General features: G+C 59.3%; 7 protein-coding genes across 7 annotated transcripts; 2 read left to right on the top strand and 5 right to left on the bottom strand.

Moving 5' to 3' along the window:
- Positions 1-132: 132 nt before the first annotated feature.
- On the bottom strand, positions 133-1,801 carry EHS24_002711 (uncharacterized protein; the record flags this gene model as incomplete). Its single annotated transcript, XM_028618438.1, has 5 exons — positions 133-426; positions 477-571; positions 883-1,008; positions 1,186-1,392; positions 1,576-1,801. 5 exons carry the CDS (start codon positions 1,799-1,801, stop codon positions 133-135), a joined length of 948 nt encoding a protein of 315 aa, XP_028473394.1.
- A 1,036-nt stretch (positions 1,802-2,837) lies between these two features.
- On the bottom strand, positions 2,838-6,635 carry EHS24_002710 (uncharacterized protein; the record flags this gene model as incomplete). The annotated part of the gene is made up of 3 exons (XM_028618437.1): positions 2,838-5,881; positions 5,931-6,160; positions 6,211-6,635. 3 exons carry the CDS (start codon positions 6,633-6,635, stop codon positions 2,838-2,840), a joined length of 3,699 nt encoding a protein of 1,232 aa, XP_028473393.1.
- A 5,095-nt stretch (positions 6,636-11,730) lies between these two features.
- On the bottom strand, positions 11,731-13,845 carry EHS24_002709 (uncharacterized protein; the record flags this gene model as incomplete). The annotated part of the gene is made up of 5 exons (XM_028618436.1): positions 11,731-12,216; positions 12,254-12,553; positions 12,591-13,052; positions 13,101-13,698; positions 13,745-13,845. The coding sequence occupies 5 exons, from the start codon at positions 13,843-13,845 to the stop codon at positions 11,731-11,733; spliced, it is 1,947 nt and encodes a 648-aa protein (XP_028473392.1).
- A 1,163-nt stretch (positions 13,846-15,008) lies between these two features.
- EHS24_002708 (uncharacterized protein) lies at positions 15,009-18,239 on the top strand (the record flags this gene model as incomplete). Its single annotated transcript, XM_028618435.1, has 5 exons — positions 15,009-15,202; positions 15,259-16,382; positions 16,424-16,539; positions 16,578-18,043; positions 18,110-18,239. The coding sequence occupies 5 exons, from the start codon at positions 15,009-15,011 to the stop codon at positions 18,237-18,239; spliced, it is 3,030 nt and encodes a 1,009-aa protein (XP_028473391.1).
- A 139-nt stretch (positions 18,240-18,378) lies between these two features.
- On the bottom strand, positions 18,379-20,018 carry EHS24_002707 (uncharacterized protein; the record flags this gene model as incomplete). Its single annotated transcript, XM_028618434.1, has 4 exons — positions 18,379-18,424; positions 18,473-18,921; positions 18,973-19,846; positions 19,897-20,018. 4 exons carry the CDS (start codon positions 20,016-20,018, stop codon positions 18,379-18,381), a joined length of 1,491 nt encoding a protein of 496 aa, XP_028473390.1.
- Positions 20,019-20,291: 273 nt separating this feature from the next.
- Positions 20,292-23,193, bottom strand: EHS24_002706 (uncharacterized protein; the record flags this gene model as incomplete). Its single annotated transcript, XM_028618433.1, has 6 exons — positions 20,292-20,473; positions 20,526-21,030; positions 21,081-21,872; positions 21,937-22,738; positions 22,813-22,942; positions 23,004-23,193. The coding sequence occupies 6 exons, from the start codon at positions 23,191-23,193 to the stop codon at positions 20,292-20,294; spliced, it is 2,601 nt and encodes an 866-aa protein (XP_028473389.1).
- Positions 23,194-25,306: 2,113 nt separating this feature from the next.
- On the top strand, positions 25,307-25,881 carry RPL20 (60S ribosomal protein L20; the record flags this gene model as incomplete). The annotated part of the gene is made up of 2 exons (XM_028618432.1): positions 25,307-25,495; positions 25,552-25,881. The coding sequence occupies 2 exons, from the start codon at positions 25,307-25,309 to the stop codon at positions 25,879-25,881; spliced, it is 519 nt and encodes a 172-aa protein (XP_028473388.1).
- Between the last annotated feature and the right edge of the window lie 1,643 nt (positions 25,882-27,524).

Genomic DNA, 27,524 nt, shown 5'->3' with positions numbered 1-27,524 from the left:
TCGGAATCTGGAGGCTGGGGGGGACGGAGGCCGTGGTGGGGGGCTGGTGGTGGTTACTAGTTACTAGTGGTTTCTACAACTAAGAACGGCCTCGGCAAGGATTGTCGTCGTTTATTTGCTTCTTTCACCTCTTCACACCTGGTGCTCCTCGGCCGCAATGGAGTTGGGCGAGGGAGCACCGAGGGCCTCGGTGACACCGGAGGACTGCAGGAACTGGGCCCACTTGGGCTCGATGAAGAGGGCGCTGGCCTCGGCGATGCGCTCGCCGTCCAGAGTCTCCATGGTGGCGCTCACGTTGACCTTGCGGCCCTGCTTGTGCTCGAGCTGGGTGCGGACAACAACAAACTGGTCGGCCATGCAGGGCGAGCGGTAGTTGATGTTCAGGTTGGCAGTCACACCAATGTGCGAGGGAATGTTCATGAGCGCCTGTATTGTGTTAGTACCGTACTCGATAAATGCAGCCCCTTCATACTCACATTGCGGGCAAGAGTCTCGTCAAAGACAGTGGCGAGGAGGCCACCGTGGACGATACCGTCGTGACCACAGAGTGCGCGACCAAGGTGCAGGACAACTGTTTTTAGGTTAGCATTGTTCATATCTCATTCTCCGCTGCGCAGCGGCGTGGACTAGAAGGGCTCGAGGTTTGGGACAGCCAGGAGGCTTGGGAAACCATAGAAAGGGCTGGGTTGTGGTCGACTCCGCCCGGCCCCGAGAGTCCACTCCGAGCGTCCACCGACGAGCCCTAGGGACATGTGATTGTTGCAAAGAGAAGTGCACGGCCCAGGTACCCCGACATGAAGGGACCAGACGCCATCTCTTTGCCGCCTTTTGTCCTTCGTGCCCTCTACTTCACCCCTCTTTAGCAGCGCAAACTTTACTCACCGAGAGCTTGGGTCTCGTCGTGCTTGGCGAAAGCGATGGGCGGGACGGCAAGCTTGCCAGGTCCACGGAGCGAGCCGGCAGTGAGGCTGTTGTGGATCTTGTTGGGGTCGAAGCGCTGGTATGGGCCTGGTACTGTCAGCATCCCCATTCATAAAGGCGGCAAGTCCTAGGGGATGTCCCGCATGTTCACACATGGTGTGTGTGGGCATGTGTGGTTAAAAAGGCTCCCTACATCCGCGGCACACCCGCGGCCCGGTCGAGCAAACAAGCAGAAACCCCAGAGGCCAGAGGGGAAGAACTCACGCGTCTCGTACCACTCCTCCTTGTTGCGCATCTTGGCCACAACAAACAGCTCCTGCAGCTCGCGCTCAGTCTCCTCCATGAGCGACTTTCCGTGCTTGCTGTCTGCGGTCGGAGGGGGAGGGGAGTAGCGGGGGTTGAAGATGAGGACGAGCTGAGGAGGGTAGAGTGCTCCCACGAGGAAGGCGGTGGGAAGAGCGAGAGCAAACGCTGCGGTACATGTCAGCAAGCCGTCATGGACTCGAGGGCATGTTTGATGCTCCTTTCCGGGTTCGGCCCAACAGGCAGGCGATCACGGGTGGTTGGCTTCTGACGACGACGTCACCAACCCCCCACGTCCGCGCTTGTCGCCCTCCACGGGAAACACAAACATGCTGCTGTCACAGTACATACCAAGACGAGTGCCCCAGCGGCGGCTAAAGCTAGGTCCTGCACGGCTGCCACCGCTAGATGCCTGGCGAACCGTCATGGCGGGGACGGCGCCAGCACCTGCCGACGCGACGGTGGCTGTGCGGGCAGTCGCGGTGGTCGAAAACGAGTGGTACTGCTTGGGTGCGAACGACTTGGGTGCTGTGCGTGGCACAGCACGGAGGGCGGGGAGGGCGAGACGCAGGGACATGGTGGTGGCGAAGAGAGGGATGTGTCTAGAGCTGCTGGCTGACAATGGCTGGCCTGTATTTTCTAGAAACGAGAAAGAGAGTAATGACAAAGAATGGAGGAAACACACGCCGTTCGGCTCACTTTTGCTCGTTTCCGAGAGCCGGCCGCCAAGATGCCCCACACCCCCCGCACGCACGCACGACGCTGCACACGCTGTTTGAGCGGCAAAGACTGATCCGGCGGGCCGACCGGCGAGGAACAAGCTCCCCCCCAGAGCGCCAGAGCCGTACGCGCGGGTAATTGGCACTGCAGAAAGATGCCGCACAATACAAGACGGCTGGGTGCGGGAACGCGCTGCTTCCGGCCCCGGACATGCGTGGCCGAGAAACAACGAGCACGCGGGGACTCCAGATGGCTGTCGGTCGCACAGCCGACGGTCCGCCGAATGCCACCAGCCAAACGAGTGGCCGCGAGTGGGCTCCACACCACCCTGTGCGAATCCTTCCTGTATGGCAAGGTTGTCTGCCGTTGTCCATGGTCCCACATGACAACCCACGCCTGTTTCCCGATGCCTCGCAGAGTACCCAGTGTCGACGTTCCCCACTGCATTGCAGTCAACGTCAACCAACTTTGACCTTCTTCCAATCTTCCATCTCGCTGGAATCGGACCGTTCGGGTCGCTCAACACCTCGCCAATCAATATCGCCATCTCGGTTAATAACTGCTGCTATCACTGATCACTGACCCACGCCTCGCTGTTAGAGTTTACAGAAAAAGAAAGCAACAGAAAAAGGAAGACAAAGTGCAAGTAAAAAACGACGTATCGTGCATACATGATGAAAAAGCAAACCTGTGCAATTGTTCAATGTTCGGAGAAGGGAGACGGGATGGCACGTCCCTTGGCAATACAAGTCTGGGACAGAAGTTCTACTTCTCTACCTTGGCCAGCCGGCGCACCGCGCAGCTGAGCAAGGGGTGTGGGTGAGGGAGATGTGCGACGGATGTGTGTGACGGTGGTGTGGGGGTGAGGCCTCAGTTCGACGGTGGCCCCGAGCTCAAGGCGACGACGACACGCGCATGCGCATGGCAACAGCGCTCTTGACGCGAGTGACGGTCCCACGCTTGATGATGACGTTCGAGTTGGTCTCGCCGCCGTCGCGGACGGGAGCGACAGTCATGGGAGCGGCGCCCCCCGACTCGATGCTGCTGACAGCGCAGAGCTTGTCGACAGCAGCAGCAGCACAGGCGTCGTCGTTGTCGTCGTCCTCGTCCTCGGCGATTGGGTCCGGCATGTCAACGCTGGCAGCGCTCGAGGCGCTAGTCAGCGACGAGATGGACCGCTGGCTCGAGGTCGTCGACTGCACGCTCGTGTCCGACTCGAGGGACATGGTCGAGGGTGAACGCATGTTGTGTCCGGGAGACGATGAGACGGGGGTCGCTGTGGTGACCGTGAACGCCGGACCGGGACGCGAAGAGGTCGCGCCGAGGGACGAAGCCATCAGCGACTGGCCGCGCGGAGGCGGGGCAATGGCCGACTGCTGGCGTTCCAGGAGGGCCGAGAGGTTGGAGGCCACAAGCGTCGAAGGGCGACCTCCCGGCACAGCGTCCGTTTCCTCGCGCATGGAGGTGTCCTCCTTCTCGGGGGACGTACGCGGCGAAACGTGCTCGGACTCGACACGGGGCTGTGGGGCAAAGAGTGGCGTGGTGCTCAGCAGTGGAGTCGGAGGAGCACTGTAACTGAGCTTCTGAGCCGACGGCGCGGCGAGCACCTCGGTCGAGCACGCCGACGCCGAGCGACCCTGGCGAGTTGGCGAGCGGTGAGCGCGAGGTGGAGACCATCCAAAGTCGGCGAGGGACGAGCGCGATGCCACCGAGGACGATGAGATGGTCGACGAGCCAGCAGCAGGGTTATGAGGTTGCTCGAGGGCCTTGGGAGTAGGCGGCGGCTCGGGATACGTCTCCACGCTGTCTGTAGGCGTAGGAAGGTCTGGGAGCGTAAACTCGGCAAGGAGCGCAGCAGCCGAAGCACCAAAGTCTAGGTTGGCAAGACGCGGAGCCTCGATCGCAGGAGGCTGGAGCCCCGGTGCGCAAGGAACGGTAACGTCGACGTCTTGCTGACGTTTCATGAGGTCGGTGAGCTCGGCGACCTGACTGCGACCCAGCTGGAACGACGACGGTGTGGGGCTGGGTGGATCGATAGGCGACAGCTGTTCTGGGGACGCGATGAGACCGCCACCCTCATAACCCCCCACAGGGGCAAAGTGGCGCTGAGGAGGCTGATACTCAAACTCCTGGAATTCCTCCAGAGGCGGCGACGGAGAACTTGGGTGCGGCACGACCAGCTCGGGGAGAGGCTCGAGTGGGACCGGGCGCATGCCGGGGTTGGACCGGTAGTGCCTCAACGCCTGGCGGGTGGCCTGTTGAGGCGACGACGGGTGGGCACGCCGGGGTGTGCCAGGTGGCGAGAGGATGGGAGGCGTGCTGGGGTTGCTGTAGACAACCCCCATGGGCTGGTGGCCCAACGAGCTGGAACGAGTGTGTTGGTATCCGGGGCCCGGTCCGTAGCCAACAGGCTGCATACCGGGGGAGCTTCTGGGCTGAACACCATTGGGAGGAACGGCACTGACAAATCCAGGCGGGATGGGTGCTCCTTGAGGGATCGCGAACCCAGCACCTCCAGGCAGCACATAGACCGGGGTGTAACTAACTGGGGGGCCGACAGGTGCGCCTGGAGGACCAGAAAAGCCTGGACGCATAGTCGCCTGAACTGGAATCGCACCTGGCGGCAGCGACTGAGACTGCAAGTACGATGGTGGTGGTGGCCGAGCGCCCAGGCTGTTCATATTCGTCATTGGAGCTGGTGTGGCACCTGGAGGAGCTGTTGGCCACGCCGGGTTTGGCATTGTGCTTCCCCGTGCAGGCGACTGGGAGTGTTTGCCTTCGGTGATCTTGCTAAGCAGCGGCACCGAGCGCGATCGTTTGCTGAGTTTGCGAGCAATCATGCTGCTCATGCTGCTAAAGGTGCTCTTGCTCTCGCTCCTCTCCAGGAGCTTGCTCTCAGGTCGTGATGGCCCTGTGGAGCGCAGAGCTGAGTGCTGCTCGGTCACGGCGACGCTCGCTGGGCGGGCCGAGACGGGCATGACAACGCCAGCGCGCCGCAGACCGGACCGCGAGAAAGTGGGCGCGCGCTTGTCCGCAAACTCGACCGCGCACACTCCTGGCAGCGCAGTCGAAGGGTGCACTTCGTGGATACTTTCGCGAGCACTGCCGCCAGAGGTCGAACCGCTGGAGGAGAAGATTGACGATCGCAGCGAGGGTGTGGCAGTGCCGGGGGTGGCGGCGACGTCTCCCCACAGACCCGGAGCAGGAGCAGAGAACGGCCTGTTTCCTGGGACAGAGTTGATGCTCGGCTGGCGACGCATCGACTTTCCAGCCGCAGGAGCGTTCATCATGGATTGGCGGCGGTCGAACATGCTACGGCGCTCTCCGCCGCTCAGGTTACGCTCGTGCGAAGCCCGGGGCTGGCCGAACTCTTCGCAGTCGCGAGCGTTTGCCGGCGACCGGGGAAGGGGTGGGTGGTGGATAGTCTGTGCCCATGCCACACGGGTACCTGCTCGACCGCGGAGTGACCTAGTGGTGTCGTCGTCGTCCGAAACTTCTAGTGGCGCAAGGAGCTCACACTCGTCCGTGTCTGCAACTGGTAAGCCTGGCGAGTCCACGCGCGGAGTGGGGCCACGGCGAGCCACGGGCGTCTTTGGCTCTTCCTCGTACCCAACCTGCTGCCGGAGCGGGGAGGATATGCGTACGGCGCTCTTCTGGTGGCGGAGGATTGGTCGGAGAGTATTGTTGTCTGAGCTTGACCCAGACGACTCGCCAAATACGCTCTGTGTAGACGAGCTGGAAACCAAGGGCGATCCCACGGCGTTGGAGGGCGCGGGGGCAGGCGCTGCCAACGGTGGGAAGCGCGGGGATGCCAGTTCAGACACAGAGAGGCTGCGTCCATGCACTGCGCTGGGCATGGCGGCTGGTGTTTCGATGGGGTCGGAGGGTTCAGAGCCGGCCTGCAACAGTGTCAACAACAACTCTCCGCGGCACACGCCTGTTTTGGGGAGGGGTCCTTCTTTTCCACACATTTGCGCCCAACTTACAGAAAAAGTCTGGCGGAGCGGACTGCGACGGGGACCGCGGTAAGCACTCTGGGTGCTTCTGGCCCTCGCTATGCGTGGTGGGGTGCTCGCTGTCGGAGGACGACGGGGCAGGGAAACGGAAATAGACCGAGCGAGGGTCTCGGGACTGGCCGTCTTTGGCGTTGAAACTGGTGTACACGGTGCGGATTGGGACGAAGAAGTGGGAAACGGTAAAGAAAGTGTTTTCGGCGCTGCCGGCAAAGAAAGGCGTGATGGTGGGGTGAATGGTGTCGATGTTAACGGAGAAGAGATGGATGACTGGCGACGATGGTTGGCCTTGAGCTTGAGCGTCCGCTTCTTGTCCTGAACAGGCAACTGCTGGGCAACTGGTTGTTCGTGGCCGTCGTCCTTGTCCTCGTCCGGGTTCTCGCGTCTTTGCTCCTGGACCTGGCCGTCATCTCCCTTGAGCTTTGGCTCAGTCTCTGCTGCGCCTTTGCCTTGGCTGCGTTGGAAGATGCCTTGGTATTGCTGGGCGGCAGCAACAGCGGCGGAGGCGGCGGCGGCGCGAGGGGTTGCGCCAGGAGAACGAGGTCGACAGGATGCCTGAGGTGGGGGCAGGGGCAGTCGGAGGGCACGACCACATGTCGCGTGCAACGTCGGTCCACTGCTGCTGCCGCCGCCAGCAGTAGCAGCAGCAACAGGTGCAGATGCCCTTCTGGACAGCATGTCGCCCTTGTTTCTCTCCCGCCGTCCGGCTGCACTACTTGCAGCGTGGGTAGTCATGTGCCTGCAGCAACGACGACGGCAACGACGACGTTGGCACGCGTCGTCAAGGTGGCCCCGCAAACAGACCTGTCCCGCACCGGCGATGAAACGCGAAGCAGCAGAGCCGCTCAATCACACGTCCGTCCAGCGGGCCGGCTTCCTGGCCAGCCTCGTCTAGTAGCTTGGTGTCGCCTGGTTTCACCGACTGGCCCGCCCAATCGGGACAGAGAGAGAGACTCTGTAATGGCCCAAGTTGCAAGGTAACGCTGGGTCCCAGAGAGACCTGTCGCACGTCCTCTGCGCCCAAGCTCTCGACGGCCGCCGCAAGCTAGACAGGGGCAAAAGGGGGTGGGGGGAGAGGGGAAGCTGTATCAGCCCGCGCGTCCACTGGGGACGTCAAGCTGTGGCACAGAGAGAGGTAGAGGTAGTGCTGGCAAGTGCAATGTGTGGCACCAGCAGTGCACAGGCAGAGAGGCAGCGGAGACACGTCCAGCGGCCAGCGTCGCGGGTCAGATCTCGTCTCTGTACCGTGCGTTCCGAATCCTTGGATCTATCCTTGGATCTGTGTGCCTATGACACGGTGCGCGCGCAGAGTAATGGTTGAAGGAGTGTGGATAAGGTCGAGCCAGATGATCGAAGAGTGTCGTTCCGAACCGCAGAAGACGAAAGAGGATGAGGATGTGGGGAAGATGGAGAACAGGTAGAGGTAGATACAAGGTTATAATTCTTGTCTTTGCTATCTACCGTTCATGCATTGATGAGCACCCAAGCAGGATTTTGATGGCCGCTCGCTCGTTGGCCCCTTGATTGCGTGCAGAGACGCCTGAGAGCTGAGACGGCGCGCTCACGCGCGACAAAGGTACTTTGTGGGGGCTGTCAACAACGCGTGCCAAGCCCATCGCGCCGGTCGCGCAAAAAGCAAATGGTTAAATGGAGGCTTACATTCAGTGGCGTCAGGCCGTAAACTTTTTTTTCCTTCTTCCCTGCAAGCAGCGTCCGTCCACTCCTGCCTGAACTGGGACTGACTGGCATGACTGGCCCCTAGACACGCAACCTTGGCGGAGAGCCCTTGGCTCCCACCAAGACACGGCCTACGCGACTGAACGCGGCGACACGACGGGCATCAACAATACCCCAGAATATAGTGACAGGACAAGACCACGATGCCACAACATCAACAAACGTTCGACCAAGGGTTCCTCTCACCGTCCCACAGCTCCCCCGTAGCGCAGGCCACCAGAAGGCTTCGGAGACATTCACCCTCACTGGGCAGCGTCATCTTGACCCTTTGTCAGAACGTACGGACAACCTGTGGCAGCTGGCAGCTCGCTTCAGTCATCGGTAGTTCGCAATCTCGTCAGCCTTGGAACACATACTGTACAAAGTAACGTTCCCCTTGGTACCTCTCTCGGCCTGTCCGACGCTACACTACTAATGCATGCATAGGGTGCGGATCTGGCCATTCAAGAAGGGTGGGTTGAAGAATGCACTCGTTTGTATCACGACGACGACTCGCTTTGTTCCCCTACCTTCGCTTGCAGCACTGTAACGGTCTCGTCACGACGACAACGCTCGCAGGCTCGGCCCGCAAAGCCATGTGTTGCTCTCTTGCATCATTTGGGGGGATCACACTTGAGAGAGTCTACTCGTACACGGCCCGGATGCTGGTGCCAGAACAGCGGCACCAGGACTGAAGCGCTGCCACACAACTGGGAAACCTCCTGGCCTCCTGGCTCGCCGTTAAACTGGGTGAAGTGCTTCCTGGCGGCTCAGAGATGAAGCTTCGCTGGTGGGCCCACGCACGGCGTGGGGACCACATGCGGCGTTTGGCACCCATGCACGGCCTCAGGAGCCAGGAGATCAGGAAAACGCATCCATTGCCCTCCAGGATAAAAAGACTGAAGGAGGTGCAGTTCGGATTGCGGGGGTTGCCAGGGGCAAAAAATGACGGCAGTGTGGTGCCTCGATGCAACGCGTCCTATATCTGCTGCTTGCTGGCTGGCTGGCTGGTGGTCCACCTGCTCCGCCGCAGAGTGTCAAGAGTCCGAGAACCGGGTTGCCTCGTATGGCAACACAAGCCTTGAGCGATATCCCTTCGCCAGGGACTGCTATCGGAATTCGCTCCTTCCACCCATGCGCTCAACTTTACAGGGCCGGTGAACACCGCGTGAGTCATGAGTGGCGGCGACCTTCAGGACGGCTGCGACAAGGCGTGAGAGTTCTTGGTCACAGCCATTGTGGTGCTTGAAATAACTACACCAACAAGGTCGTGGAGCGGTACATGTGTGCTAGACAAGTTGCGATTTAAGCCATCCTAACAATGATTGCCATGCACCGCAGCCTGCTTTTCTCGTGTCCCCACCGCGTAACCAAGGTTCGAGTGACGGTCCCCATTCTTAAGCGCCTGTAGCCTAGTGACTAGCACTGTAAAGTTGCTCGGAACCCTGCTCTCAGCTGGCCAGTTGCTCCGTGAACAATGTAGCTCAGTGCCTCCGTTCACACATTCCCACCCAACGTTACACTGCTCTCGTATCGCTTCTCGGTTCACAGTGACTCGTGATGAACATTCCCCACTCCACAGCTCTGGCCTAGCTATGCGCGCGCGTTCACATGGGTCGAAGGTCATTCTTCGCCAATCTTAGATCCATATTTGTCGCCTTACCCAAGTTCAGTCGATCAATTCCGTGCGGGTTGCAGGCTTCGGGCTACCGCTGGCACGACGAGGACTGGCACCAGTCACGGTGCCGGCGACACTGGGTGAAATGGGCCCCGCCCAGACTGTTGCGTGTACGTTCACAAGTTGGTACTCGCACCTTCTCGGCATCGGCTCAGTTGACGTTGCCCGCGCTGGAATCTGGGGCATGCCTTGGACTTCAATCTCGGCACATTGATGGCACAGCTAACGGATCTCTCGGCGGGCCTTTCGTATCTCGATATCGCGGTGCCGTTGTCGTGCAGGTCCAAATTACTTGGTGTGTGGGACATGCGTACCTTCCAAGGTACAGTACTCGTGCCATGGTTATCATTGCAGTTCCCAATGCTGTACGAGGCGGGAGTGAGGACGCGGTTGCAGTGATGGCAATGCAGAGGCCGGCGGGAAAGGGGGGTATCACGACACTGCCAATACCATCTGCTCACAGCATTGGCGATGCGCAGAGTTGACCAGGACGACAAGACAAAGCAAGGCGTTTGATAGGAGCCGTGTCTTATTTTTCCCAGGCCATATTCTTGACGCTTCACACCCTCCAGCATTCAATGGCATGTCATACGGGACGTGTCACGCGGTAAGTTGGCAGAGCGACAGCAGCAGCGGTGCCACGGGAACAGCAACTGGTAATATCTCTCTTGTGACTCTTCCTCTGGCACAGGAACAGTCATTCCAGCTCAATTTCACAGGCGTGTACACGGCTCGGTTGAAACCTATGGCATCAGTGATCAGTGTACGCTGCTGGGAATCGGGGTCAGCGGAGGACGACACCCGGCTCCAAGTATGCCACGTATCATTCACAGGTGAATGTTACTATTAAATTCAGCAACATGCAACCAGCGACCAACGACGCCAAAGGGACAGCACCACAGCCCTCGTATCACGGTATCATAGGTATCACAGGGCTGCATTCTTATACCAGTAGTGAAGATACAGTCGTGAGGGGACACCTGGTCATTAAACGGGCTGTGCTCACGGGAGTACCGAAGGCTCGTCGACGGGGACACCGACGGACAGCTTTCGGCTGTGCACTCCTTGGAGCATGTACAGGCCACCACGGTGTCCCAGGCTATACAGGGAAGACGGACGCTCTTTGGAGTGTCATATGCATATGACCTCAGAGAGAGAGAAGACCTTAGCAATAATGTACGCGGATGTAGCATCTGTTTCCCCACAAATATAGTTTGCCGGTCATTGTTCGACTTTTCCGCTGGAACCGCCACTGAATGCGTTCTCGACGCGTGTACTGTCCCGGCTCGAGAACGCATTCAGTGGTGGTTCCAGCGGAAGAGGTTCAGTACAGAAGATGACTAATTCTGCGCGCGAGGTAGACGCGGTGTGGGGGCATGTCCGCTATACACGGGCTGCAGACGTCCTGCCACCAGCTGCCACTGGCCACTTTTGGGCTAAAATCAATATGCCCCCCGTTGACGCTGACATTATGCATGGACGCCGAACGTGTAGTTGCCCCCGTTTATGTTAGTGACCCTCGTACATGTATCTAGTCTTTCTGTAGGATGCGATCAGAGATCTGAGGTCTGCGAGCTTCAAGCAACACGGAATGTGCTTATCGACTCTGAAGCTATATCTGGCCGAAGCCACCGCAACGAGAGCGCTGCGCGCTGCGGCGGACACCATTCAGCCATGCCCTCCCACCCGACCACCCATGCGGGTGCGCGCAGTTGACCACAGTAGTGAAGGCTGGATGTGAAAGGGTGGAGAGTATGGGGTGTGCCAGTGCACAGGAACTGTCACTCCAAAACGGAACGCAGTAGACGCAGTATACCCAGCCACATGATTCCTCGGCCCGGTGGGGGTGAACGGGCCGCCAGTGGTCATCTCCTCCTGACGACAACGAGACACTTAGCGCAGGTATCGGGCTGCGTTCTGCGTTCGTATTCGACGTGTTACCATGCCCACCGCCTGGCACTGTGGGGGTCCAGCACATCTCCGCAAGCATCCCAAACTCCTGCCTCACTCATTTTGACAACTTCCCTTTTTGTGATCGAGGAAAGGGTTTTGTGCCGGTCCGCCCAAACTGAAACAACAGAAAACGCGACGACGCGTTTTCACGTGCCAAACCTGTCCAAGTCTGCAACAACGGACCTTTGCAGTACAGGTATGTCAGGACGAGACGGTCCCAGAAACCCCCATCAGATGCGTTGGATCGATTTACATGATACATCTTCCACATGCACCCTGCCACTCTCTGACCGACCATCAGCCAGCGACGGCTGGGTGGTCTCTATCACCATGAAGGCTCTACCTCAAACGCCTGGCGCCACGCTCGTATTGCACGGATACACGGTTACATAGGCTGTGCTGCATGTCTGCGGTGCGGAGTCGCATCTATTCCCAGTCGCGGTGTTTGGGAGGGCTGAGAGTGTGCTTCTTCTGCCAACCGTCAAGGAGCAGTTCGAGGCGCACCTTGGCCGCCGGGCTGTCGCCTGGAATATTGCCGCCCTCGAGACCCGACTTGATGGACATGAGGAGCTTGTCCAGCTGCTTGGGGTGGACGACGGCGAGGAGCGCGTGGCCGACCGTGTCGATCGCAACGGCATAAAGGTGGGCGCTGGGTGGCAGGCCTGGAAGGGGTGCACGCTGCATGGCGGCCAACCACGTCCATGCGGCTGGCAGGCGGAAGGGAGCTGGCACGAGGGTAGCGAGTTGTTGTGGCGTAGGTTTGGCGGGCAGCGTCTGGACAATGGACGACAGCGAGGTCTGCACCACTGCAAAGTACAGGGTGGAGATGCCGGCCATACGGGCGATGTAGTCTGCGATCGACTCGTCGGATCCACGACCCGTCGACTTTTCGTACTCCTCGCGTGATTGATTCTGGACGTTAGTTAGCGAACACAATCTGGCAACTCACTGTGGTGCGAGCAGGGTAGTGTGGTACGACCCATGGGCACTTCTTGACGAGACGTGCAAAGAAGATGGTCGCAACGGCGGTGTGACCACGGAGGATGAGGCCGAGAACGATGCGGGCGAGGGGGAAGGCAGCGTCGGGCTTGGCACTGACCTCGCTCTCGGCCTGCCTGATGAGGGCCTTGGAGAGGTGCGAGACAATGTAGCCGTATGCCGGCGGGATCTGGCCCTCGAAGGTGACGGGCTGGGATGCAGACGGAGGAGATGGAAGCTGGGAAACGAGAATCTTCTCAATCTCGTTGGTCTGCGAGTTAGTGAATGTCGATTCGTAGTTGACTTACGACGCGGAGAATGTCTTGCTTGGTGTTGACAACCTGGCCGAGGCCACGGGTGATGAGACGCATGCTCATACGCAGGCCGCTGCGGACGTCGCGGTTGGCCTTGACCGGCTCGATGACCTCAACCTTCATGCGCTTCTGCACTTTGACCCAGTTCTCCCACTCGGTGATGTTGCGTGAGCCCTCGGCCTGGGCCGCAAGGCGCTTGTCCTCCTCAGCCTTAGCTGCCTCCTCCTGCGCCTTGGCAGCAGCTTCGGACTTTTCACGCTCAGCCTTGTCGGAGGCCTCCTTGTCGGCCTTCTCCTTGGCCGCACGCTCCGCCTCAGCCTTGCGAGCGAGTGCCTCCTTCTCAGCCGCTGCGATGCGCGCCTCCTCCTCCTGCTTCAACTTCAGCGCCTCGGCCGCGCGGGCTGCCTGATCCTCGGCCACTCGACGTTCCGCATCCTTGATCGCGGCGTCAACGTCCTGAAACGGTCAGCGTTGAGTTTCAAACTGTTGCGGTCCTGTACGTACGGCCCAGAGCTTGGCCTCGCGCTCGGCAAAGCGCTTTGTCGTGTCCTCCTCCTCCTTCCTCTGCTGAACGCTCAGGCCAGCCATAAATCGTTGCAGCTCGTCGACCTCGGTCTGCCGCTTTCCCTTCTGAGCGGCCTGGATCTCGGCGCGGACATTGTCCTCGATCTGTCGCAGTCGTGCCCGGCGCTCGCCAGCTACACGGTGACCGTCACGCCAGGCCTCGGCCTCGGTGTCCTTGACCCAGTCGTTGTATTCGTTGGGCTCCTCGCGCAGGAGCTCGCGCATAGATGGTTCCCAACGCCTCCAACTAGGACCGGCACGCTTTGAAGTCGACGCATGGAGAGACTTGGATGTCGATCCGCTGAGCGCTTTGGTGTTTGAGGTATTCAACGAGGCAGACCGTGACCTCTCAGAACGTGGAGGTTCGGCGCGGGCCTTGCCCTTGCCCTTCTGGGGCGAGCGCCAGGACTTGCTGGAAGCAACAAGGTAGCTGCCGCCGATAAGGTCGAGTACTTCGTCCTCACTCTCTTCATCGCCAGACGAGTCGGACAGGGCCAGCATGTCGCGAATGCTCTCGCCGAGCTTGGAGTATCGCCGACTGCTACGTTAGAGGCCATGTACATTCATAGGGCGCGCTCCCTTACCGGTTGAAGTCGGGAACATGGTCAGACTCGTCGCTGGAGTAGGACAGGTCGAGGTCGACGACATAGTCCTCGTCGTCGGGATCGGGGATGCCGAAGCGCATGATGTAGGGTACGTCTATTGATGTGGGATACTGTTACAGGTTGCGTGTGACACCCATGTGGAGCGAATGCAGGAGCAAGTTGCAGGAAGGAAGGTGGAGATGTGAGTTGCTGGATAGCTGGCGATGGTACTTACTTGTGTCCGATCACTCGCAACCCAACAAAGTCACTCCCACATCATCTTACGTAAACGGAACCAACAACATTACACGCGGAATCAATCTCGCATTTGAGGACTATCCTAATACGTTCCTAATGAAGACGTGTCAAGTGGCCGAGTGCAAACAGAGTCTGTTGTACGCAATGTGCATCGGGAGGTGCATCTTAGGACCTCGAAACTCATACAGAGGGGCGTCTCCGATTCCGAGGAGCGCTCGTTGCAACACAAAATGTTACGCCGTTACTGGGGTACAGACTCCCGCATAATCGCTGCGGCCGGATCTTCGAGTGGGCCATCGCCACCCAATTCAGATCGCCGCTGACAACCATCCCGATTCTTTGCAGACGTCTTGTTTTTCTTTTCTTTCTCTGACTGCAGCCTCTTGAGGAAGCCAGACAGGATGGTCTCGAGACGGGGTCGCCAACAGGAGGCAACATGGATGCGGGGAGGTGTGGGGTCGATAAGATAATGGGTGATGGCGTGATCACTTTTGGTGGTGTGCAAACCGCCCCCCGCGCCGCCGATTGTCCCTGCCAAGTTGCATATCCAACCACACCATCTTGTCCTTGTCCCACTCTGATGACGCCCCTCCTCATCTTCACATCTCCCGGGGCGCGCTCACCCCGGCCACCTGTCCCACGCCCAAAGTCATACGAGACATACGATCACCGCTTCCTATCGTAGAGAGAAGGCGCGCGCACCCCCCGAAAACACGAACGTGGGAGCCAAAGCGTGTCACCTACGTCATGTCCGCGGACCCCCGGGGGGTTGTGAGGCGCTGCTGTGTCAGCAGCTCAGCAGCTCAACCGCAGAGCCACTCTTGTGTTCCGCCCGCGCCGCTTAGAGTTGACATGAGTTGACGTGTGTTGGGCGCGATATCCCTGGCCTTCGTCGCCGTATCGACTCGGGGTGTCCAATACATAAACCCACCACAAGCGGTCGGCTCTCCCACAACACTCCCTCCAACCCCCTCCCTCACGTACCGTTTCTCCCTCTCTACCAGCCATGTCATCCAGTATTATCTACACCCTACCACCTATCGCTACCAACGGTGAACCAGAGTCGTTGCGCGATCAGGTTGAGCACGGCCTCCTGGGCACTAGCACCCCAACCGTTCCCGGTGACACGCCCGAGGACAGCCAGTGGGCTTACAAACGCTCGGTCCCTACTGTGGTGCTCTACGATGAAGCTGGCCTTCGGTACGTTCTGTTACATCATCCACCTCCTCTTGCTCGCAACTTCTTACCCTCTCCAGGCTGTACGACCGCATCACCTCGAACGCTCCCGAGTACTACCTATTCGAGGACGAGCTTAATCTGATCAAGACACATGGCCACGAGATTGCCCGTGCGATGGGGTTCCCTGGCCCCAGTGGCGCCGCAGCTCTCCGCACTAACGATTCGCCCAAGAACCATGACGCGCCATACTACCCCCCTGTCAAGCCTTGGAAGCCAGCGCGCTGGGGCGACGCCGATGTGGGCAAGTGGAACGAGGGGGTGAACGGCGAGGAGGGCCTTGGTTCGGGGAGGCAGACGACGGGCTGGGACATTGTCGAGCTAGGCGCTGGTGCCCTCCGCAAGACGGCTCATCTTCTTTCTGCACTTGCAGACACAATCCCTGGCAAAGCATCCGACTCCAGCACCGCCCCGATCACCTACCACGCGTTGGACCTCAGCAGGCCTGAGCTCGACCGTGTTCTCGGCCAGATGGACGAGACTTATGGTGACAACCTCGCTGGCCGCGTCGCATGTGTTGGTCTGCATGGAGACTATACAGCAGGTCTCGAGCTGGTCCGTAACGGTGGCCTCTCGAATCTCGAGGACGGCATGTCCTCGATGCCCTCTACGCCGACGAGTACCCATCTCAGTGGCCTCGACTCCTTGTCCCTCGAGACCCCCGATTCGCCCGACTCGACTCACCTTGCCACACCCGCCCTCACACTCGCCGAGCTTGCTGGTGACCAGACCCAAGTCGTTGATGGCGACGTACCGGAGCTTGGCACCTCTCTGGGCGGATCCAAGTGGAGTCCCAAGGTAACACCCATCGTGCCATCCAAGGCTGTCAGCGAGGACACCACGATGCCCTCTCGCCCGCTTCATTTCATGTTCCTTGGCTCCTCGCTCGGCAACTTTGAGCGCGCCCAGGCCGCCCCGTTCCTTCGCTCGCTCCCACTCCGCCAGGGTGACACCATTCTTCTTGGCCTCGATGGTCGCCCAGCCCCTGGGCCCGAGGGCAAGCTCAAGGTTGAGGTGGCTTACAACGACCCGGCAGGCCACACGCGCGCGTTCGAAGAGCACGGCTGGGACGTCGCTCGCACTGAGCTTAGGCTCGCTCCCGATGATGGCGTCGAGTTTATTGGCCGCTACAACGAAGTCCTTGGTGAGTTGCAACAGATCCCACCAGTAACTGACTCGAAACAGGCCGCCACGAAAGCTACTTCCGTGCGAAACGGGCGCAGACGATCCACCTGCCCAACAGTGGCACTGACGTCACGCTCGAGAAGGATGAGCTCCTTAACATTGAGTGGAGCTACAAGGTGGGTTTCGCACGCGTTTTGGCGTACTAACCCATCAGTACTCTGTCGGTGAGGCCCTCGAGATGTTCGATGAGGCCGATCTCTCCGTCATTGATTCGTGGAAGGCGCCCAACTCCGAGTACCGCCTTTGGCTCCTCGAGCGCCCCGATGTTCGCTTCAGCAAGGGTGCGCCCGAGGACACCACTGTCGCTACTCGCTGGCCGTCGGCTGTACCGACGTGGGACGAGTGGCAGGGCATGTGGAAGCTCTGGGACCACATTACCCTCGAGATGATCCCCACTGAGATGCTTCACCAGAAGCCCATCGACCTGCGCCATATTTGTCTGTTTTACCTCGGCCACATCCCGACTTTCCTCGACATCTTCCTCTCGCGCATCACGGACGGCACCCACACCGAGCCGGTGTACTTCAAGGACATTTTCGAGCGTGGTATTGACCCGGACGTCGATGACCCGAACAAGATCCACGCCCACTCCGAGGTTCCCTCGTGCGAGGAGGACTGGCCCATCCTCTCCCAGATCCTGACCTTCCGCGACGCCGTGCGCGCCCGCGTCCGCCGCATGTACGACGACATCGACGCCGGCAAGCCCGTTGGCCGTCGCACTGCCCGTGGTCTGTTCATGGCGTTCGAGCACGAGGCCATGCATGCCGAGACCCTGCTCTACATGCTCATCCAGTCGCCGCTGACAGTCGCCCCGACCGAGATGCCTCAGTGGGACGTCTTGGCGAGCCACTGGGCGGACGCCTCCAAGCGTGCTGCCACACAGGGCAACGCCGGCATCCTCAAGGTCCCGGTCACGACGGTATTCCTCGGCCACGACGACCTCGAGGCAGATGACAAGGGCATTGTCGCAGACCACGAGTTTGGCTGGGACAACGAGCACGGCCGCCACGCTGTCAAGGTCGAGGCTTTCAACGCCGAAGCGCTCCCCGTCACCAACGCCGAATACTATGCCTTCCTCGCGACTACCAATGCCCTCAATGGGCTCACGGCCGCGGCTGCTCCTGCGTCCTGGGTCCTCGGTAAGGACGGCAAGTGGGCCGTGCGCAGCCTGTACGGTCCCGTCCCCTTCTCCGTTGCCGGCTCGTGGCCGCTCATGGCCTCGCGTGACGAACTCGTTGCATATGCCACTTTCCGCGGCGGCCGTCTCCCGACCGAGCCCGAGCTCCGTGCGCTCTGGGTTCACCCGGCCGGTCCCCGCCCCGCCGGCCTCACCTCCAACACTGCCTTCAAGCACTGGCACCCCGTCCCGCCCATGCCGACGCACACGGACAACGCCGGCATCGTCGTCCACGGCCACAACGGCGGCGTGTGGGAGTGGACGTCGACCAAGTTTGCGCCCTTTGACGGCTTCATCCCGTCCGAGCTGTACCCGGGCTACAGCGCCGACTTTTACGACGGAAAGCACTTTGTCGTCCTGGGTGGATCGTACGCGACCGTCCCGCAGATTGCGCGTCGCGAGTCGTTCCGTAACTGGTACCAGGGCAACTACCGTTTCGCCTGGTGCGGAGCGCGCGTCGTCTATGACGCGTAAGGAACAAGAACCCAATAAATAAACGATGTGTACAGTACAAGAGTTTCAGAAGACTTCACCCTTCATCCGTTAGAGCGGAAGGGTGCAAAGGAAGAAGGCAGTGGCGAGGAGGAAAGGAAAGGAAAGGAAAGCAAGCGGAGGCACGCATTTGGCGCTATCTTGTAGCTCCTCACAGTACACGATGCATGTACACCTTGCACTAGAAAACAAGTACACTACACAAAAACCGAGCTCCTTGCCAGCGTGGTCGTGACCGATACACGCTCTACAGGTGTCACCATTGGCTCGTCGTCCTCGTCGTCTATCACTCCATCTTGACATCCTCGCCATTGAGGATGGCAAGCTTCTCCCTGGGAGATGTCAGCTACCGGTGTTTCAGCCCGGCCACCTGTACTCACTTCTCAAGCTCGCGACTCCTGTCCGTCCACTTGTTGGGGTGGCTGACACTCTCGCTGTTCCCCAGTCCCTCGCCGCGCTTGACGTTGTGGGTAATCTCAAACACCCTCGTACACGCCACATGGTAATGGCTGCTCTTGACACTGTCCATGATATCACGCATATCAGGAGACCCACGCTCGAGCTGCGGGTAGGTCGACAGCAGGAAGGACTGCAAGTTTTCGGGCGAGAAGTGGCGGAACGGGCAGCCGTGGCTGTCCTGTGTGCCGGGCTGGTTCGAGGTAAGGATCTGGGTGCAGCTCTTTGGGGGGTAGTTTGCCCTACGACCTTCTTGGCCGTACGAGTGGCGAATGTTGTACCTGTACTCCTTGTTGAACTTGTCGTCCGTCATCGTGGAGCCGTACATTCGCCGCCAGAAGACAACAGCCTCCTCGAGAGGAAGTCCAATACCCTTGGAGAGAGTTAGCTTGACGGGCGCAGGTCACTGCAGCTAAACACCCACCTTCAAGAACAGTCCCAGCTGCAAACGGCCAAAGTGTTTGAGGTGGTGATCGCGCTTGAGGCGTTCATAGAGGTTGAGCATGCAGGGAGGGAAGTGCTTTCGCGCGACATCGTCGACCATCTCGGCGGTGACGGCAGCAGTGGAGTCTGTGGGAGCGTATTCGCCGGCGCCAACGCCAGCCAGGAAGCTCGCCGCGAGGTGGTCGATGACGGGACCGAGACGCTCGTCCTCATCCAGGCGGGGCAAGTTCTTGGCGGTAACCTCGAGCGCGCGGGTGAGGCGTGTGTCGAACGCCTGGAGTACCAGACTGATCTGCATGCTCTGCGGGACGTACGCCATGCCCTGCTTGACAAAGACGCGGCGCTTCGCCACGAGGTCCGGAACCGCCGTCCACGACACCTTGAACCAGCTCTCAGCAGCAAACTGCTCTGGACGAGCCCATGGCATGCACTTGCGCAGCTGAGATTCGTACGCTGAGCGCTCGTCTTCGCCGACAACAGCCCAGTCCAGGGCGAGGTGACGCAAGAACGCCGCACGCTCCGACGCATCGTCCGTCTCAAACCGGTGACGGAACAGCATGGTCTCGGCGCGCACGAAACGGGCACGCAGCTCTGGCGAGCGCGAAAACGCAAGGCGGAGGACCCAGTGGCCAATCTCATCGCGACGCCTTTCATCGTCGAGGTTGGCCGTGCGGGCCGTGTTGGCGCTCAGGGGCAGGTGCTGCTTGGTGTAGGTGGCGATGGCGGTGGATAACTGGGCAGGTGGGAGGTTGCGGTGGGACAAGGCCTCGAGGTGAGAAAGGATACGGAGACGGTCGATCGCGCATGTCTCAAACTCGTCGAGGGTAATGTCCAGAGATGGAGGGCGGTCGTAGCTAGGATGTCAGTGGGTGGTGGGTCGCGGCAGACACAGGATGCTCCTCACAAGTTTAGGCGGTACGGGTAGCGACCGCTCGACGACGCCGAGCTGACTGTCTGGCGCTTGTGCAACTTGACGTCGAGGGAGCTCGACGCGGTCGCGCTAGGTCGTGTTGTTGGCCTGAACATGGTGTGTTATGTATGGGATATGGAAGGTCCAATCACCAAACTCGCGACGCGACTGTTGACAGGCGCGTCGCGCCCCTTCATGAGTGATCTCGCGGAAGCATTTGGACAGGCACGTGACTTGTCATTAGAAATAGATGTAATGGAGTTGTTACTAATGGCATTACAAACAAATGAAGGGTTTCGTTAAGATAAAAAGGAAAATAAAAGCTAGAGATCGTGTGTGTGGCTCGTGGATGATCGTGTGGGAGATGGGGTACAACGGGTCCGTCCGCATTACGTCGGCACGAACAGACGCGCTCCTTGGTCAAGTGCGCCAGCGACCGCGTTGGGGAAGAAGCCCTCTCCGACACCCGCGGCCACAGCAATCGTGTTCATGTGCGTGAACAGCTGGGCGTCACGCGGGTTCACGCCGGCTGGTCCGCCGCTCATGATGCCTGTGCCGACCGCCATACCGACTGTAGCATTGCGTTAGTGCCAACTCGCAACACAACTTCAAGAGGGACTCACTAGCGAATGCCGCGCAGGTCCACACGGCCCATCCACCAATGCGTGTGCCACGCTGTTCGTCGGTAGGGACGCCAGAATAGGTCTGAGACCTCTTGCGGCGGATCTGGTTCGGGTTGGGGGGCGGAGCGAGCCCAGCGGCCACCTGCTTCTGGCGCTCGGAGCGTCGCATGCTAATCTCCTCCTCGTACACCTTGCACTTGAGGCCAAGCTTGTGGGCGAGGAAGTCGTAAGAGTCGTCGTCGTCAAAGTATGCCGGGCCAGAGTGCTCGCGGGGGTGTGCGCGATCAAGGACTTCCTTCTCGTTGATCGGCTCGGGGTTGGCAGTGTACGCCGGGGGTGAGTGGGGAGGAATGTCGTCACGGCTGCTGTCATTGGAGGGACCAGCCTCGGCCTCCTCAATGACTGCCTCGGGAAGTGGGTCTGTTCCAATGGACGCATCCACATACTCCACATCGCGGTTGACAATGGTCGACGAGTCGGACGTGGTCGTGTGGCCACCGTTGATCTGCAAGTCAACACATGTACACCTTGTCCCGTTCCACGCAAGTTACTCACCACGGTCGTGCGAGTGATAACAGTCTCAATCACACGCTCCCGCATCGGGGCCTCACCGGCATCTGGTCCAAGCTCGTGGTCGTCCTCGGGACCCATACGGCGGCTGATCTCAGCGCCAAGGTTGCGAGTGAGGGTCGGGGGGATGGAAGGCGTCAAGCTCTGGGTGCCGCCAACCGAGAGGCTGGGGAGGGTGCGCATCTCCTCCATCTCGAAGCGCATACGGTCGATGGTCTCCTTGAGCTGCATGTTCTCTTGCTTTTGCGTCTCGAGGATGTTCTCCGCCCTCTGAGCGCCTCGCAGGTCCTGTTGGAGCCGCTCAATTTCGGCCTCGAATTGCCGGACCTCATGAGCGTACTTGTCTTCCTCCATCTGGTGCGTGTTGGCCAGCTCTTCAAGCTCGCGGATCTCGTCCTCTTTGTTGCGCATGACGTCACGGAGGCGCTGGGATTCTTCACACTGGGACGAGTACATCTTCTGGATGTTGGCGTGGGCCGAGCGGGTGTGCTCAAGGGTACGCTTAAGGCCTTCAACCTCAGCTTCCAGAGCCGCCATCGCCAGGGCTTGGGAACGTTCCTTGCTCCGGCGATCATGGTCATCTTTCTTGCGGAGGGCCAGCTCCTGCTCAGTCTCGTCGAGCTTGAGCTGCAGGTCCAGGACCATGCGATCGTTCTCGGCCCCAGCGACATCCATACCCTTGCGAGACTCCTGGAGCTTACGCTGGAGCTCGGTGTTCTGCTTCTGAAGTTCCCGGAGCTTGTCATGAGAGGAGCGAAGGGACGCGGACGACGCGGTCTAGAAGAGGGGTCAGTCACCATCCAAACACACACACACACAGGAGAACGTAGGTTAAACTCACTGTTAGCTTGGCAAGGCGTTCGGTGTCCGCTGGAACAAGAAGCATCGAGTCATCTGCGACACCAATGCTGTCGAGATCGAAGTCTTCGGGCTCCTCGGTCCGAATGTCCGTCAAGGAATTGTCCGTTTCGAGGTCCGTGGGTGGCGACTTGGCATTGTGAAATGACGTGTTGTCAACGGACGGCGAGGAGGGAGAATCGCGTCCTGTCCTGTTACGAGGAGGAGACGAGAACGAGATGGACGACGAGCTTAGGCTCCTGCTGAACAACTTGGCAGTGCTGTCCTCGGGGCTCGTCATTGGCTCGTCGGCGCTGTGCCCGCTAAAGTCGCGGCTGGACCGACGCCAGTGACCAGCAGGTGGCGGTCGGGAAAAACCAATGTTTCCATAGGCGCTGGGCGGGACCATGGCGGTTCGCATGCGCGTCGAAAAGGGCGAGTCCTCACGAACTGACGACTCGGAGACAGTCTTCATCCTCCGAGGAACAGCTGGTGCTCGCGGCCCATCGGCGCTTGAGGGGAGCGCGGCCGGTAGGGCATAGGTGTCGGCAGGGAAGGGGCGGGATGTTTGCGTGGAGCCACCTGCGGGCGCTGAGTTTGGTACCTTCTTCGACGCCCTTTTCCTCTGCCGGGTTGCATCATCCTCCGACGAAGACGACGAAGACGAATCGGAAGGCGACTTGATGCGGTCGGAATGGCGCCGGCGGGGTCGTGAGTCGGAGGGGGATGACAGCGTGCTGCTGATAGATGGCGTCGGTGGGTCGACTGATGGGGAGACTGGACGGGATGTGTGCTTTGGGATGGTACTGCGTGGGGACGTCAGGGGTGTGTTCATGACGGCGGCGCCGCAGCCTCGCCCGCCTCGCTGCAAAAGACTCACGTCAGGAAGTGCAACAACTCCTGTGGTCCGAGCTCGAGATCAGTGTGCTGCTCGCACAACTTGCGCAGAGTCTCGTGGTCTGCTGCATCCAGAATAACGTCGCTGTGGGTACGTTCATACGTGTCGAGGACTGTGAGGGGGGGGGGGGGCTGGTCAGATTGGGTGACGTCGAAGGATTCCTGAAAACTTACGGCCAGGAAGGTGTTGTGAGAGAACAGACCCAGCACTGCCTATCATTTCGTCAATGATGGGCTGGAATTGGGCCTCTGTGAGCTTCTCGGGGAGCTCGGATGCCTGTTTGGATGACATTGGAGCGGGCAGAGGTGGCGACAAGGAGACTGGTTGGTAGCTGTTCTGGATGGGGAGGGTGAGACCTACCATGATGGCAAGATGGTCAAACACAAGAGTCTGTGCAGAGTTGAGACCGAGTGGGGAAAGGGTTGTAGAGCGTGCCGAATTGTAGCGTCGTGTGTCGTGATGTTGATGGCGGCTGTGTGATGGATATGACGGAGCGGGAATAAGGAGAACAATGATTAAGGGGACCGAGTGATGGGGGGTGAGGAAAGGACAATTGTTGTCTTGGTACGAGACAGAAGGAGTGAAATGTTTGTTGTTGACCAAGGAAAGGGTTTGACTTGTCACATCGAAGGCTGCACGCACACACCGCCGTTCTCGTCTCGCCACCGCAGTCACACCCGCCCGGAGCGTGTGGGCCAGTGGCAGGTGCGGGCCTCAGCGTGCGGCATGCCGAGAGAGAGCCTGGCTCTGGACGCGCGCTCGTTCCTGTCACGTGTGGGCATTACGTAAGTATTGAAGTTACTCCGTAAGGAGAGGGGTTGTTTGTTTGTGACTCCAATGACGTCAAACGGACTCATGGCCGTGGTGGACGGCCACCACACCACCGCAGTAACACAGTACCACAGCTCTGACCACCTGCACATGTTCAATGTCTATTCCTTGCCAGTCCAGACAACCTGTGCCAAGAAGCTTCATCCTACCAATACCTCCAGCACGTCGATTAATGTCCAGCCGGAACCAAGCGCGGTATGGGCCATGCTGTACGTGACAGCCTTGTTGCGGTGACCCCGGGGTTGAGCACGTTGGCATGGCTTGCCCCAGGATCGCTGAGCCAGCGTATCCATGGACAGGCATGCGCCGTGGGGGGTGGACAAGGTTGGTAGTTGTTTCACACGTCGACCTCTGAAACCGTGCTGTGCGCCATGTTGTGCCAATGGTGTGTGTATGCGTCTGCATCGAACACCAGGATTACGATGGGAGAGGCACGTGTATGGCCTTCTCAGAATGTGCATGTTACGATTTGCGACGGCGAGAACGGAGACGTATCGACAGGTGTATCACGGCACCGGCCCTCAATCCATGTTGGTGATTGATAGGCATGGAATGTGGTGAGCCGTACTGTACACTGCACTCGTGTCTTGCCCATAGCCCTCCTGGCAGCAGCATCTCCCCGACCTAGTGGCACTGAAATCAATGGTCAAGTTGGGTCGTCACCCGCGGTGTACCTCCGCGAAATTGCGCAGAAGGCCCAACGGGCCCGCACAGCGAGCTTCAAGACTGTGTTATACGAGGCAACTTTTGGTCTGTCCTACCATTGATGTCGCGGAGGTGCCCCGCGGGGCAAATCAGCTGGAGAGCAGAAGGACGTTGTTGCCCAAGCTACGAGGACAATCCGTCGCTCACGGATATGCTACGACCAGTGGATTAGAACACGCAACTTAATAATAAAACGGCCAACTCATAAGATCATAGGCCGCTTCCTAATCAGCCCTCACATACTTTATCCTTTTAACAAAGCCACACAATCATTACGCAAGGCCGCGAGAACGAATAACGGCGATTGGGACCGGGTCCTAAAGCCAGCCTCGAGGGATTATCGGCGATAAATTTTAATTCCCCTTTTCCATATTTTCTCCCGGGATTTTCGGCGTTTTGGGTCCCAGTCGAACGCAGGTTCGATGGCTGCAGCTTGGGACCCGCCTGCCTGGCTGCTGTGGTGCTGCTGCTACTGGTGCTTGTCGAATCGTCACTGAACACCTTTCCTTCATCCCTCAAAAACTCAGACGAGTGAGTACGACCAACGGCACTCCACGACAGCAATCACACACACGCGCGCGCACGGCATCTGGCTCGACATCGGTACCGGCACGGGCAACGGGCGGCGTCTCGAGAGAATTGCGCGGGCGAGGAAAGATAAACTGGGGCAATGTCTGCGCCATGATGAGACCGTAGAGCTCTCGTTGAGGCGGGGTCTACGAGGTTTGCGTGCATCTTGTGTGTACGCGAACGCTCCCCCACGCCGAGGAGGCCTCGGAGTCTGCACCTCGAAACCCGTCTTCGACGCCCTGCCAAAGCCGCCGAAATTATTGCCTTTTGCCGCCAAAGTTGTGTGCGATTGCTGGAAATTGGGGCCTTGTCGTTTTGCATCCCGACTTTTACGACTCTCCACACCACACTTGCTAACGCTTTATTCAGGATGGGCCGTTTCACCGAGTACTCCGTTGTGGGCCGCAAGCTCCCCACCGAGGCGGAGCCCGAGCCGAAGCTCTACCGCATGCGCATCTTCGCGCCCAACGACGTTGTCGCCAAGTCGCGCTTCTGGTACTACCTCCGCCAGCTCAAGAAGGTCAAGAAGGCCTCGGGTGAGATCGTTGCCCTCAACATCGTGCGTACACCGACAACCCAACAACCCTTGGGACATGCAACTGACTTTGTGTTTAGATCCACGAGAAGAAGCCCCTCAAGGTGAAGAACTTCGCCATCTGGCTCCGTTACGACTCGCGTTCGGGCACCCACAACATGGTCAAGGAGTTCCGCGCCCTCTCGCGCGCCGAGGCCGTTGAGGCCATGTACCAGGACATGGCTGCCCGTCACCGTGCCCGCTTCAGGAGCGTCCAGATCCTCCGCGTCGCCGAGATCGAGAAGAAGGAGGACGTCCGCAGGCCCTACATCAAGCAGCTCCTCGAGCCCGGACTCAAGTTCCCCCTTCCCCACCGCCGCACCAAGTCGAAGGCTTGGTTCGCCGCCAACCGCCCCTCCACCTGGGCCTAAGCGGACATGTACTGTTGGCAGGTTGGGACCCTCGGTACGGGGTCTTGGAGATGAACCTGTGTGCATTATTGGAACAAGACCAGTCTACGGACTCGCAACTGACGTTTTCGGGCTTCTGAGGAGGGAGAGCTGGATGGACACGGAATGGGAGGGACAGAGGGCAAGCGGCTCAACAGTGAAAGGCATGAGAGGCTCTGGGTTGCGACAATGCAGAGTTCGGGGGCACTGCGCGTCGCGCAGCGCGTCCTACGCATCTGTGCATGTCGCCGACAGCGCGCTACAGTTGGGTAGTAGCTGTCTGTCTATCATGCTGTCCCCAGACCAGAGGCGACGCACGGTGACGGACTAGACCGGTGGCCGGTGGTGAGACTTGGGGCGTTCCGAAAATCAGCCTTGGGAGTCGAAACTGTCCAAATTGCTTCCGTCGTTCGAGGTAAACGCTGGAGTGGCGAACCGTGGAGTTGACTCAATGTGGTGGCCTGTCCACAGACGCTGTTAGTGTGTGATATGTTCTGTGCAAACACTGTTCATGGACCATGGAGGCAGTTCGGATCATGGGACCTTCATGAATGCACTGACTGTGCCGTGAACCACCATTCACTGCCAGCTGTGGTGACTGGCACAGGGGAACACGTTGCTCCGTCAGCTCTTGACATGGCATGACAGCAGCTTCATGTTATGCAATCTCAGCTACGAACCTGCCAATCACAGCACCTAATGCCGGTCACTCGCCTTCCCTTCACAACACACACCGGATTGTTGGATGTGCGGGTGGACGCAGCATACCTTTATACGTTTGTCACTTTCGTCGGCAGGTGCCGACGGCCTTCAGCCCGAAGTTCACATTGTCAACTCGTGAATTCCTCGTTGACCCTACAAGGCGTCCACTAATTGAAAGTACTCACTACTTGTCGATGGTGTTGGGGTGCCCACTGCGTTTGCAACGACGCGGGCCCAAGTGGTATCCAGGGCTATCACCACCTGACCATAATTAACCACAGCGGTCCCAAGGGCCGACCAAAGCAGGTCAAGAGTGGCCAAGCGCCACACACACACTTCACCCGTCGACATTCAGCTGATATCCACATGCCTCCCCTGTGTAGGGCCGACGCGTCGAACGTAACGGCCACACCCGGAGCCGCTCACTGATATCCATGAATGACAAACATGACAGAGTACATGCCGTCGATGGCTGCGTGCGGAATTGTAGCTGCTCGGCGGCCGGCCACGGATGCACGGAACGTCGCCATACTCCTCGCTTTCACTACGAGCTACGAGCTACGAGCTACGAGCTACGAGGCCGATCGCATTCTGGCGTACGCCACCTAGGCGCCATGCTTGTCACGATGAATCGGAACCGGTTCCCGGAACTGTTGCTATAGCTAGTGACGCCCACAGGCCAGAGGGACAAGGGCCGTGTTGTTTTTTGGGGAGAATGTTCGGCCGCAGGGCCCAGTGTCATGAGCTCGGTGATGGCACCTTGCTTTGAAGTGTTTAGCCTTTTGAATTCTGGGCAGCCAAGGGTATTGTAGAGGGCACTCATTTTGAGACGGCTGAGCATACCGCGATTGTTTTCTGTGCTTATAGCACGCGGACGATTCAAGTGTTGTTGGCCACAACGAAAGGTTCACCAGCAATGCTGA

The sequence above is a fragment of the Apiotrichum porosum genome, assembly GCF_003942205.1.
Source record: "Apiotrichum porosum strain DSM 27194 chromosome Unknown scaffold_13, whole genome shotgun sequence".
Classification (NCBI taxonomy): domain Eukaryota; kingdom Fungi; phylum Basidiomycota; class Tremellomycetes; order Trichosporonales; family Trichosporonaceae; genus Apiotrichum; species Apiotrichum porosum.
Note: the sequence above shows the minus strand (reverse complement) of the source record. Positions and strands in the feature narration are given on the sequence as shown.